We start from the raw sequence: 14,263 nt of genomic DNA on the forward strand, positions 1-14,263 counted from the left end.
CTCTCTCTTCTTCTCAAGTGTACGGACTAACTTCAAAACCAACCTTTCACGCACGGATCGATGTCTAGAAGTTTTTAGGAGTTTTTAAGGTCATAGGGAGCTTTAGAACACTCTCACGAAGCTCGAGGAAGAAAGCTGAAGTGTTTTGGACGTTAGAAAGCCCAGTATCAGTGAGTGGGTTTTTGGTTTTCCGTATATACCTATATACTTGTAGTTTTTCCTAGAAAATGAAATAAAGTGTTTATATGTTTTAAATGTCATGCATTGCATTTGCCTATTTATTTATGCTTTAGTAGTTGCATATATTTATGATTGGTGCTGTGGACGTACAGATAAGTGCCAGGTAAGTTTATAGATTATGATTGTAAATTAATGGTTATGTGAGATGAATAAAGAACTCATAACTTGCATCCCCGGTGTTAGTGCTCCCACCCAGAGTAGGGCATAGTCCTTCACGTGATGTTCACCTCCTGCACCACACCCTCATCTTGGATCTAAGTTAGGTGCACAGTCCTGTTGTACAGACTACTATAGGTGGTTCTGACTCGTAGGTGACCCGCGATTATTCACCCAGTCTTCACGTGATCGTAGCACTTAAGCGTATTTATTTACACCCAATCTTGTCGTACAGACCACTTTAGGTGGTTCCGACTCGTGTGCAGGTATAGTTTGTGAGTTAGGGATTTGAGCTCTAGATTCAGTCGTACATGTCAAGTTAGGTGACTTCGGCTGACATGTTACTTGCATTGATTGACATTACCTGGGTTACTTACATTTTATGTGGAGGCATTTGACATGGCTTATTTCTGAGCATGTTTTCGATATATGTGTATATTCTATTTTCTGGGAAACTATACAGGTTTTACGACGAGGGGTTAGAACTTTTGATAATGAAATGATTTTGAAAAGCTTTGTTTTTGCTCACTCACACTTTCTGTTTTGCGCATCTTCAGGTTCTAGTTAAAAGCAACTTTGGTGGTTCACGAGGACTTGGCAGTAGTTCTGACAGAACATCACAAATGTAGGATCACCTTTGGGTGTTGTGTAATTAGTATTCTTCTTCTGGACTGCACTTAGGTTTTCTGTGCTCTAATTATGTTTATTACACTTAGTCTTATATTAGTGTGTTACCTTAACTAGTTTATTTAGTAGTTTGATTTTTATTTATTCGTACTTTTATTATTGTTTTTTGCTTCCACACTGTGCACATGGCTACGTCACCCTCACGTGACGCCCAGCACACCTTGATTTTGGTCGGGGTGTGTCAGTATTACATATGTATAACAACACAATCAATTCATTAGAAGAATCCATACGTATAATTTCTACTAATTAATAAAACACTCATTGTCAACCAAAACCCTATTAAATTACTAGTTTAGCCCTCTAATTAAAACAGAACATGAATAAAAAAATATGGGGCATAAATGTAATTTCACACAACCAAATTTTGCTTTTTTTTTTTTCAAAGCATCACCTACATATAATCCTAACATATCTATAATTAAAAAAAAAAATTAAAAACAAAACTTCATACTCCCACATTCTCTATCACTCCCTTCATCTCTCCTTCTATTAAAAAAAATAAATAAAATTATCTCACACACTTTGTGCGTGCCCATATACTAGTAATATTATTATAAAAACTTTATATATATATATATATATATATATATATATATATATATATATATCTATATTTGCATAGCCCCTACCTTATTTGAAAAAAGATAAACTAAATTACCAGCCCTCATTTTTCTTGCTCATTAATTGATAAATATATATCTATATTTCCATAGCCCCTACCTTATTTAAAAAAAGATAAACTAAATTACCATCCCTCATTTTTCTTTCTCATTAATTGAAACCTTATTCTATTGTTTTTTCTTTTTTTTTTCTTTTATCAAAATCTCTTAAGTTTTCTTCGTGTCATTAGTAAAATTTTAAATTATCTACAAGTCATTATTTGTCAATCTAAAAATGAAAAACTTATTAATTATTTCCAAATATGTCTTTTAGTATTTTTTTTCTTCATATATTTCTATTTATAATTTGTACTAATATTCTTTTTAGTTTTAATTTGTACCCATAATTTTGAATTCTAATATGTACCCATAATTTAATTTAATTTGTACCCATATTATTTTTGTGAATGTATCCATGCTAATTATATGTATTTATTTTATGTTCTAAAATATATCAATAGTTATTTCTTAAAATATATTAATAATTACACGGGTATATTATTTTTTTGCTAAAACTATGTGAAGAACAATATTACTCTATTATTGATTTTTGAGTAATTGTTATATTGTAAAAATATTATTTGAATTTTTTTAAATTTCATAATTTGTGGGATATTTAAAGTATAAATGCAGGAGTTAAATCCCTTAAACTCTAGCAGTGTCTAAGTTCATGTACCAAATGTGACATCCCACATCGCTCAGGGGAGCGATCCTTAAATGTATATTCCATCCCTACCTAGCACGAGGCCTTTTGGGAGCTCACTGGCTTCGGGTTCCGTAGAAACTCCGAAGTTAAGCGAGAAGGGGGCTAGAGCAATCCCATGATGGGTGACCCACTGGGAAGTTGCTCGTGAGTTCCCAAAAACAAAACCGTGAGGGCGTGGTCGGGGCCCAAAGCGGACAATATCGTGCTACGGTGGTGGAGTCGGGCCCGGGAAGTAGTCCCGCCCGGGCCAGGATGTGACAAATTGGTATCAGAGCCAATCCCTGGCCGGAAATGTGCTGATGAGGACGTCGGGCCCCTAAGGGGGGTGGTTTGTGACATCCCACATCGCCCAGGGGAGCGATCCTTAAATGTATATTCCATCCTTACCTAGCACGAGGCCTTTTGGGAGCTCACTGGCTTCGGGTTCCGTAGGAACTCCGAAGTTAAGCGAGAAGGGGGCTCGAGCAATCCCATGATGGGTGACCCACTGGGAAGTTGCTCGTGAGTTCCCAAAAACAAAACCGTGAGGGCGTGGTCGGGGCCCAAAGCGGACAATATCGTGCTACGGTGGTGGAGTCGGGCCCGGGAAGTAGTCCCGCCCGGGGCGGAATGTGACAACAAATGTTGAAAACCAAAAAACTTGATGAACGGAAAATGGGGGTCACCGGGAAGTTGCTCGTGAGTTCCCAAAAATAAAACCGTGAGGGCGTGGTCGGGGCTCAAAGCGGACAATATCGTGCTACGGTGGTGGAGTCGGGCCCGGGAAGTAGTCCCGTCCTGGCGGGGATGTGACACCAAATGTTGAAAACCAAAAAACTTGATGAACGGAAAATGGGGGTGAGCGAGCCATCAGCCAAAAAAGCACTCCCATAATCCTACCAAATAGTGATAAGGGCACTTTAACAACTACACAACACCAAAGTGTGCCGAACATAGATACACGATGGGCCGAGTAACATAGGTCGGCGATAGAGGATTGATGATGGGGAGAAACATCAGAGGTAAAAAAAGAACATAAAAGCTCAGATTTGAGACGAGCTTAGGAAGTTTAAGTCGAGGAAACTAGAAATTAAAAGCCCAAATAAAAGGGAATGCAGAAGCCAAATAACACAGGGAAAAGGGAGGGAGAAGTCAGAAGGATAAGGAGAAGTAAAGAAACAGAGGAATGAGGGGTCGGAAGGAAAAAAAGGGAAGCTATCATAGTGGTAGAAGAACTAAGATTCTCAAGAGGGTGGACAGGCTAGCCGCCAACCGCAAATCAGAACCAAGAGCTGAAAACTAGGAGGCTTGCAGAATTAGGGTTTTTGGGGTAGAGGAAAACGTTGACCTTCTTTCTAAGACAAAAGTTGTCATCTCTTTAATCATTCTCAAACCTATTTGATTCATCAATGATTCTTCACTAGATTGTTTATGCTCCATAGGAGGTATCTTTATTTTACACATCAAGTTGTCTACTGTATATTTTAACATCTGGAACTTTCTAATAAACGTTTGAAGTTAGACTGGAAAACAAATGATGTCGTGCTGCTGTTTACTCCAAACTCTGCAGGGCCACAGACGTCGATCGGTTATGGTGGAAGAACACCGTGGATTCAATATGGACTTTTCGATCATCCCTCCGATGTGAAAAAATTTATGTTGTGTTTAATCTGAAATGTAGTTGTACTTGACTATGTTATAACCTATTCAGGAGGAGACTTCAATAATTTCGATTAGTGTCTAAAGATGTTCTAATTTATTGTTTCCCTTCCTTGACTCACAACTTCGCTCATTTCAAATAAGTTAACATGTGATTAAATAATACAAAACATTCATTCTAATTCATTTTCTTTTTCAACATTGCTTTCTTTCTTGACTCGCGACTTCATCCATTACCTTATTTCACTTACTTTCTTTCCTAACTTAGGAGTTCACCCGTTCTAGATTAAGCAAATATGTCCGTAACGGAGATACAATAATTTCATTCTAACTCGCTTTGCTCTTGAGTTTTACCCATCCGTAATTCACGACTTGTCCGAAATGTCTCCTTCTCTCCTTGTATATTTTTACGGCTTACTTTTCACGCTAACATCACGAAATTACTATTAACGCGACGCGCCCGTCACTCACCTCCCCAGCCATCCACTCGCGTAAAAACCTTTCGCCTTCTCCCAGTTCTGACAACTGTGATACTTCGGGAGGTTGCAAGTTGCAACGACTCGCCCTCTTCCCTTCTGCGACTCCAAACCCTCCTCCCTCGCCCTCTCTCCGTCGCCTTCCGCCGCCTCCGATCTCGAAACTCACAACCTCCGTCGAGTTCAGATCGACGGCCGACGCTTCCGCCTTCGAAATCCCTACTTTCGCTCACTTTCAGGTAGTTTGAAAACCCTAATCCTCGGTTTTCTTCTGGTGATTAGGTTTACGATTGCATTTAATGCCGGATTTAATGCGTTAACGCTGTCGTTTGCGTTTAGTTCGATTCGCGTTTCAGGGATTTCTTGTGTTATTAAAACCTCGATGCTTTGTTAAATATGTCTTGTGCTGTGTATTTGTGTTAACTTTGTGTTCTGTATGCGTTACAGCTCGAGATCGAGGAAATAGCACTGGTTTTGATTGCCGAATAGTAAGAGAAGATGTTCGGTTCTTCTAATCGTAAGCTTTCTTTATCTCTATCTTTCACTTGATCCTTGGAGTCAGATTTTGTTGCATCCTTCTTACTGCATTCAATATATTTTAATTCGTTCCGACACGAGTAATTGGTTTCTGGGTTTTCTCTCAATCATATGTCGAATTTTCGGAAGACTTCAATACACTTCCTATTTGTTTCGTTGTAAAATGAATATGGCATCCATTTATTAGCGGTTTGGGCAATGTTATCTGGTCTTCTGTTTATGCTGTTTGATTGTCTGATAAATATACAGGCTTGGTAATTTTTTTCGTTGTGAAAAATAATCTAATTGTGGAATTTGGTTAACAGCTTTTGGACAGTCATCTAGCAGCCCGTTTGGGTCCCAATCGGTATTTGGGCAGACCAGCAGCACAAATAACAATCCTTTTGCCCCTAAGCCTTTTGGTAGTACAACCCCATTTGGTGCGCAAACAGGGAGTAACATGTTTGGAGGAACTTCAACTGGTGTATTTGGCGCAACTCAAGCTTCTTCACCTTTTCCTTCCTCCACAGCCTTTGGTGCTGCGTCCTCACCGGCTTTTGGAAATACAACGCCTGCTTTTGGAGCAACATCTAGTCCTTCACCATCACCTTTTGGTGGTAAGCCAATGGATTAAATTTGAACTTTTTTTTTTTTTCTTGTTTTGTGTTTGCTCATCACTCTTCAACTGATCTTTTGATAGAACTATTATGATATATGGTAATTGGGAATCATTTACAATGCCCTTCAAGTCTGTATTGAGTTTTTTTCTGGACATTTATGAGTGGATTAGGCTTTCAGTACATGATATTAGTGGATTATGCATTCTGTACAAGATGGATATATTGTTGTTGAAACTTTCTATTTGGTATAAATCCATTGGTGCAGTTGGCTTGTGAAATGACAAATATCATTAGGGGGAATTAAGACTCTGAAAGTGGAACAGGGATGATTACTATACCTTTACTACTCTGGCTGTAATTTTTGTGTGAGGGATTGGTTTTATCTTGTATTTCAAGGGGTACATGTCACTTTGCTTCTTAGTTTATCTGCGGAATTATTTCCACTTTAGAAGCTCATCAACAAGATCGATCTACTTATAATGGGATGTTCAACCCAAACAATTCCTGTGTTATTTGGTTACATGTTATTCATCTCTCTGCTCAATTGTTTCGCTAGTTTGGTTTCTTGTCACTGATGATTTTTTCTTTGTTTCTCTCCTCCATGTGTACACCGTCTCTCAACAGGTTCATCTGGTTTTGGTCAGAAGCCTGTGTTTGGAGCATTTGGGTCCAATCCTGCTCAAACAAGTCCTTTTGGAAGTACAACTCAACCATCACAGCCAGCATTTGGGAGCAGTGTATTTGGTTCCTCCACGCCATTTGGTGGATCAAGTCAGCCAGCATTTGGTGCTACCACTACCCCAGCTTTTGGTGCTACAAGCACCCCAGCCTTTGGTGCTACAAGCACCCCAGCCTTTGGTGCTACAAGCAGTCCAGCCTTTGGTGCTACGAGTAGTCCAGCCTTTGGTGCTACCACCACCCCAGCTTTTGGTGCTACCACCACCCCCGCTTTTGGTGCTACCAGCACCCCTGCTTTTGGTGCTGCCACCACCCCAGCATTTGGAGCTACAAGTAGCCCGGCCTTTGGTTCCACAGCAAGTCCTACATTTGGAAGCACAGGAGCTGCATTTGGGGTGTCGAGTTCTCCCTTGTTTGGATCTGGGGGAGCTTTTGGGGCTTCAAGCACGCCGGCTTTTGGTTCATCTAGCTCGACCTTTGGTACTTCAACCAATCCTGCTTTTGGTGCTTCAAGTGCTCCTGGTTTTGGTGCGTCCAGTACTCCATCGTTCAGCTTTCCATCAACTCCTACCTTTGGCCAATCAAGTTCTGCATTTGGTAGCAGCCAGTTTACCACTTCATCTCCTTTTGGAGCACAGAGTTCTCCGTTTGGTGAGTACTCCAGATGCATATGAGTGGTGGTACATTTGGAAAAAAAAAAAAATGGAACTCATTCTGTTTAGTTTCCTTGTAGTTGTATTATTTGTTTTATAATTTGTGATGCAGGAGCTCAATCAACAACATTTGGGAACACTGGTGCCTTTGGGCAGTCAGCTTTTGGGGGCCAACAACGTGGGGGCAGTAGAGTGGCTGCATATGCTGCAACTCCTGAACCCGATGGTGGCACTGGGACTAGTGCTGCTGGGAAATTGGAGTCAATATCAGCAATGCCTGCATATAAAGAAAAAAGTCATGAAGAACTCCGCTGGGAGGATTATCAATTGGGGGATAAAGGTATGGTTTCTAGTTAACGTTTCAGTATCTTAGAAATTTTGACGCGTTTGTCAGCAATAATAGCATTTGCTAAGTTCACAATGTTATAATTTTGACTTCCAGGTGGTCCAGCTCCTGCTGGTGCGAGTGGCTTTGGCATTACCACCTCACAGCCAAACCCTTTGAATCCTGCACAGGCATTTCCTCAAGCCTCAAGTCCTTTTAATGCCACAACTTCATCTAATTTGTTTGCTCCAAAAACTCCATCCTTCACAAATACAGGCTTTGCAACATCATCTACACCATTCAGTTCATCAGGTTTTGGGATTTCTACTTCAACTAGTCCTTTTACACCATCACAACCTTCTACAGTTTTCCCGCAAACCTCATCTCCGTCTCTCTTTAGTTCGTCAAGCTCTGCATATTCATTTCCTGCTCCAGCTGCGACAGCAACTTCCACGTTTAATTCAAACCCGTTCAATCCCACACCTCCAGCTGCCCAGACAGGTGGTGCTTTTACCAATCCATTTGGGCAGAATACAACATTTTCGCAGCCATTCAGTAACCCTTCTACTGGCTTTGGTTTAACGATCTCCACTGCTGCTGGTGCTACAAGCAGTCAAATGGGTTTTAGTCAACCAGCTGTAAGTTCTTATTGGTTGTTTTTAATTTTAATTGTAAAAGATTTTAATTGGTTATTGGTCAACTTTTTTCCCTATTTTCTTTCCCGTGCAGCCGACTTTTTCTGTGCCCTTCTCATCTCAGCCAACTCAGAATAGTGGTTTTAACTTCAACAGTTTTAATCAAACTCAATCAGGTAACATATGTTCTGAGCATCTTTATGTTTTCTATAGCCATTGAGGTTTTATTTGTCAGTTGATGGTTCTGATTTCATCAATTGGTGTTTGCTTTTGTAGGCTACACAGGTGGTTTGGGAAGTTCAACAGGAATTCTTGGTCAGAATAACTTTGGACAGTTGTATGTCATATGACTCAAATCTCTTCTATCCGTGTGCATGTGTACATGGTGTATTTACTGATATTGTATACCCCTCTGGTTTCTCTTACATTTTTAGAATCGTTGGATTTGGATATCTCATTTGAAACAAATCTAAAAGGGGGCTCCTATTTTACTTGTTTGGTAGTGGAAGAGGTTCTTTTTGTTGATTTTATTGCTCATTTAATAATAAGAAAATTTTACTTTAGAGTATTAATTAGGTTGATACATGTTCCAAATATAACTTTTTTCTAAGACAATGTTCTTCTCCCAATATGTACCTGCTCTTTGGGCTTACAATGTAGGGTTTTATTAGCTACTTGGAGGTTTTCATTTCGTTCTCTATGTCCATAGATTACAACATTTAGATTTTTTTTTTTTTTTTTTTTGTTTATCATTTTGAATTTTACAATTAAGAATTGAACTGGAAAATATTGACCTATACTGTCTTTCATAGACCTGTCACTCAAAGCTCTGCAGCTGTACAACCATTACCTGCTACAAATCCATTTGGAACGCTCCCTGCAATGCCACAGATGTCAATTGGTCGTGGTGGAACTGCACCGTCAATTCAATATGGAATTTCGAGCATGCCTGTAATATGAATTTCTTATGTGGTTTTGTTTTTGTTTAATTTGAAATTGAATTTGACTTTAAGGTGTTAATTTCTGTTGAGAATCACTTCTATCTGGTTGCGATTTTAAGTTGATAACTTTCTTCTTTAATCCTCGTGTGGAGGATTTAGGATGGTGACATTGACTTTTTTTCTTCGCCAGGTCGTAGACAAACCTGCGCCTGTTAAGGTATCATATTTGTTGACCTCTCGACACCTGTCGCAAAGGCGGGTCAGGTTACCTGCGAGAAAATATAATCCTAAGAATGATGATCCAAGGGTGAGGGTGATGCTTCATGTAAACGGTTAATCCGTATTAGCTTTTCTGTTCAGGCTACATTTGAATTTTGTGCTTACACCTATTTGCCTTTATTGTTTTGCAGTTCCCATTCTTTGTTGATGATGAAGAAACAGATAACACACCCAAGGCGGATGCTCTTTTCCTTCCCAGAGAAAACCCAAGAGCACTCGTCATTCGTCCAAAAGAACAGTGGCCTCAAAGGGTTGGTGGTGAGAAAGCATCCCCATTAAAGGATACTTCGACTCCAGTGCATGAGAATGGTAAGCTCTGTTGTGCCAGTATCATTTGCTTTCCTTGCCCTTTCACTTGTACAGCCTCTTCATGTTTTTCTTGAGAAATAGTTCACCTTTGGAATGGGCATGTGTAATGCGTATGCAAATGCTTTTACTAGCCATTTGTAAGGGAATTTTTGGTTTTTTCACATCCATTAGTGTATTTTTGTTGACGGGTTCTGGACCTTCTGGCCTAATTGAGAATTTTTTTATTGTTCATGGGTATTGATGCCCCGCACACTAGATTATTATGCACTAATGCTGAGAGTTTTGAGTTAATTTTCAAATTTATTTTTGTGACTCAGCATATTTTGGCTTGCTGCACATTGCTTACTCTTCTGAACAAAATATTGTTTCAGGAAAAATTCCAGGAGAAGCAGGTTCTGAGGATAAAGATAGTGAGTATATGCTTTTATGATTTTTGTTTTCACTTAGCTTGTGGTTTCTTGTTACTGTATTTTTGTGGTTGTATTTTAAAGTCCGGAGCTGTTAAAAAGTAACAAAGATATTGAGCGAGAATGTATTTGGTCGATAGTATCTGTGGTGTTGACAGACTTGCTTAACGTTGTTTCAGAAACGCCAAAAGAAAATGGAATTGTGAAAGAGCGGGCGAATCATGTCAAAGTCAACCAGAAACCTAATGGAGTTCATGATGATCATTCTGTTCAGGAAGGGGACTCATATATGACACTAAGTGGGCATAGGGCCGGTGAAGCTGCTATTGCATATGAGCATGGCGCTGACATTGAGGCCCTAATGCCAAAGCTCCGGCGTACAGACTATTATACAGAGCCTCGAATCCAAGAATTGGCAGCTAAGGAAAGGGCGGAACCGGGGTTCTGCTGTCGTGTCAAGGACTTTGTGGTTGGACGAGTTGGGTATGGTAGCATCAAGTTCTTTGGGGAGACAGATGTGCGATGCCTTGATCTCGAGGCTCTGGTGCAGTTCAACAATCGGGAGGTGATAGTGTACATGGATGACAATAAGAAACCTCCCGTCGGGCAAGGCCTCAACAAACCTGCTGAGGTTACACTACTCAACATTACATGCACTGACAAGAAAACAGGACGTCAGTTCACAGAAGGCCCAAAGACTGAGAGATACAAGCAGATGCTGAAGAAGAAGGCAGAGGATCAAGGAGCCGAGTTTGTTTCCTATGACGCCTTGAGAGGTGAGTGGAAGTTCAGGGTAAAGCACTTCAGTAAGTACGAGTTGCGAGAGGAAGACGACTGGGATACCGATGCTGCTGCTGAAGACTGCTGACGGGTTATGGAGTTCGATCCGATGTGTTAAATATGTGATCGGGGGAAATGTTTGTCATGGATGCGGATTAATTTTGGAATTGTATAGAATTTAGGGGACGTGGCATAATAGCTGTTGAAGCCTTCCTGGCGCTCTGACTATGATCTACTGGTCTTTTCTTTTTTCCTTTGTGTTTTTATTTTATTTTCTATGAGTTAAACTGTGATTTGCAATCGATAAAAAATGAAAAACTCTTTTTTGTTAATAGTCCTGCTTTTCCATTATTCTGTATCTGATCATCATTCTCTAATGGCTGGGCGAAGGGCTAGGGTTTCACACCGGTTTTCGAAGAAAACACGACACAAATCGAACGATGATATCCAAAAGGTAATAAACAATAACAATCATTGCCTTCGCCATTGACACTGTTTTTTACAACAAACTTAATTCTCACATCGAAGCTCGTTTACCTCTATACTTTGAATAGTTTCGTCGTGAGCTGATTTGCCAGAAGTCGGGTGAAGGTTTATTTGCTCCACCAATCACCAATCGTCCACCTCCCTATGAACTATGAACTGGACCAACTTCCTCATCCTCGGAGCCTTAATTTGGGTGGGTGGGGGTGGGAGGACCTCTTCCACGACCAAACTATGAACTGGACCAACTTCCTCATCCTCGGAGCCTTAATTTGGGTGGGGGGGGGGGGGGGGGGGGGCGGTGGGAGGACCTCTTCCACGACCATTGTGGCCTCAGCACGTCGATTTTCTAAGATTCTTTGAGAGCGATGACCCACTTGCTTAGATCTACAAGGTGGAGCAATTCTTTTCCTTCTATAACATCCCTAAGGCTCAACGAGTGCTCGATGCTTCCTTTCATTTGGAAGGTGAGGTCCTTCACTAGTTTCGTTGGTTGGATTGCCTGAATACTACCCCAACTTGGCCGGAGTTCACTAAGGCCCTATGTATGGAGTTTAGACTTTCTGAGTTTAAAGATAGTGCTGAAGCACTCTTCAAATTACGACATACATGTAGCCTTCGTGACTACATCTCTGAATTTAGGCGTTTGGCTACTAGATTACCAGAGGTTGGTCCGATTATGCTTAAAAGTTGTTTCATAGGAAAGTTGAAGAAAAAATTGAAGTCTGATGTGAAGCTATTGAAACCTGATGCAATTTCCATTGCTATGCAATTAGATGCAAAACTCACTAGGCTTAAACCTCATACTAAAAAATATACCACTACAGCAAAACCTTAATCCACTACCACCACTATTATTCCTCACACTATCTTTCATTCGGGTAACTTCCCTATTAAGAAATTGTCTCCATATGAGATCCAAAAGAAAAGAGAGCGAGGAGAGTGCTGGTTTTGTAGTGATAAGTGGGTGGATTAAAATAGCTTTTGATGCTGGATGTGCTAGATTCTGGTGATGTAGAATTGAATCCCTTTGAGGACCACACTGAGTGTCAATAAATGGAACTCAGTTCTTGTGCAATTTATGGCACTATGTGTGGGTAAACAGCTTAAACTACGAAGGTTAAAGGGCAAATTAATGGGCATAGTGTTAAGATCATGTAAGATTCAAGTAGCACTCATAATTTTGTGAACTTAAAACTTTTGAAGCATTAGGGGCACCTAATTTCTCCTACCAAAAACTTGAGATAATGACAGCAGATGGGGGGATGTTAAAAGTTTTGGCTACTGTAAAGCTACTCCACTATCTGTGGAGGGGTGAGGGGTAAAGGGTAAGGGGTGGGGTAACTGCATTATTGATCTTTTTGCATTGCCCTTGGGGGGGTGTGGTGATGTCTTAAGGGTGCAATGGTTATCAATTGTAAGCCTTGTGTTATAGGACTTCCAGTTGCTTACAATGGAGTTTCTTAAAGATCAACAAAAATACAAACTTTCCCACACCGTGACCCTTTCACAATTGATTCAAGAAACTTCTTTGCGGCACATTGATAGAGAGCTTGGTAGTTCTAATTTAGGACTATTCATCTACTCTATGAAGGGAAGGAAAATGGAATCTTGTGACATAACTGTGGAGCAATTACATGAACTCAGGGTGTAATGGAGCAATTTTGGGGATATTTTTTCAGGCGCCTACTACATTGCCTCCTCACAGAGAGTATGATCATCACATTCCTCTAGTTCAAGGAGCTAAACCCCCAAACATTCGACCATATCACTATGGTTCATTGCAGAAAAATGAAATTGAAAAAGAAGTGCAAAGGCTATTAGTTGCAGGGTTCATTAGATAAAGTCATAGTCATTTCTCTTTCCCTGTGCTCCTAGTTAAGAAGAAAAAAGGTAGCTGGAGGATGTGTATAGACTATAAGGAGCTAAATGCCTTAACCATTAAGGATACATATCCCATACCTCTCATATATGATATGTTGGATGAATAGTTCTTGGTATTTTACCAAGCTTGATTTGAGGTTTGGATACCACTAGATCCTAATGAAAGCTAGTGATGTGAAGAAAAAAAAAAACAGCATTTATAGTTCATGAGGGTCACTATGAGTTCTTGGTGATGCCTTTTGGGCTTACCAATGCTCCAACCACTTATCAAAGTTTGATGAATGATATATTCAAGCCTTATGTCATATAGTTTATGCTAGTATTCTTTGATGACATTCTAATATATAGCAAGGATTGGAAGGAACACTTACAACACTTGAAGGTAGTATTGGGGGTCATAATGGCAAATCAGTTGTATCTCAAGAAATCCAAATGTTCCTTTGGACAATCAAGTGTAGAATATCTAGGCCATATTGTTTCTCATAAGGGTGTGGTAGCTAATCCTTCTAAAATTTCAGCTATACAAGAATGGCCTACTCTAAAATCTGCCAAAGAGTTGAGAGGATTTCTAGGCTTATCTGGGTATTACAGGAAATTTGTTCTAGGGTATGGGAGAATATGTTAACCCTTAGTTAACTGGAAAGGTTTGTTTCAATTAGGGAGTTGAAGCTGCACAGGCTTTTGAAAACCTCTAGTCCAGTATGGTATCACCATAGGTCTTGGCCTTTCCAGACTTCTCCAAGCCCTTTGAATTGGAGTGTGATGCATCAAGATGTAGAATTAGAGTTGTTCTTCAACAAGCGGGAAGACCTATAACATTCACTAGCTAAGCTCTTGGTCCTATAAATCAAGCACTTTCCACTTATAAGAGAGAACTAGTTGTTATAGTGTATGTAGTAAAAAAATGGCAGAATTACTTGCAAGGAAGACATTTTATTATCAAGACAGATCACAATAGTCTTAAGTACTTTTTAAGCCAAAGAGCAAGTTCTCCATTCCAACAAAAGTGGGTCTCAAAACTCATAGGAGATGATTATGAGATTCAATGTAAGCAAAGGGCTCAAAACACGGTTGCTGATGCACTGTCAAGATTGCAAGATGCTCATCTATTGCAAGAACCTGTCACTAATGTCTCTGAAAATGTTGAATGTGTTGCTATATCTTACCCTTATGCAGGGTGGATAGATG

The 14,263-nt window shown here is 40.0% G+C and overlaps 1 protein-coding gene across 1 annotated transcript; it reads left to right on the forward strand.

The window, feature by feature from the left end:
* The first annotated feature begins 4,591 nt into the window (after positions 1 to 4,591).
* Positions 4,592 to 11,040, forward strand: LOC137713014 (nuclear pore complex protein NUP98A-like). Its single transcript, XM_068452242.1, has 13 exons — positions 4,592 to 4,804; positions 5,013 to 5,082; positions 5,408 to 5,698; positions 6,326 to 7,030; positions 7,145 to 7,372; positions 7,475 to 7,995; positions 8,087 to 8,168; positions 8,269 to 8,329; positions 8,805 to 8,943; positions 9,124 to 9,240; positions 9,344 to 9,521; positions 9,893 to 9,931; positions 10,108 to 11,040. The coding sequence occupies exons 2-13, from the start codon at positions 5,064 to 5,066 to the stop codon at positions 10,794 to 10,796; spliced, it is 3,069 nt and encodes a 1,022-aa protein (XP_068308343.1). The 5' UTR covers positions 4,592 to 4,804; positions 5,013 to 5,063; the 3' UTR covers positions 10,797 to 11,040.
* The last annotated feature ends 3,223 nt before the right edge of the window (positions 11,041 to 14,263 follow it).

The sequence above is a fragment of the Pyrus communis genome, chromosome 13 (assembly GCF_963583255.1).
Source record: "Pyrus communis chromosome 13, drPyrComm1.1, whole genome shotgun sequence".
Classification (NCBI taxonomy): Eukaryota; Viridiplantae; Streptophyta; class Magnoliopsida; order Rosales; family Rosaceae; genus Pyrus; species Pyrus communis.

Bases quoted from the DNA above. Each gene is read 5' to 3' on its own strand.
- LOC137713014 (XM_068452242.1), top strand. The intron at 7,031-7,144 runs GTGAGTACTCCA...TTTGTGATGCAG, and splicing joins AGCACAGAGTTCTCCGTTTG to GAGCTCAATCAACAACATTT. The intron at 9,241-9,343 runs GTGAGGGTGATG...ATTGTTTTGCAG, and splicing joins CTAAGAATGATGATCCAAGG to TTCCCATTCTTTGTTGATGA.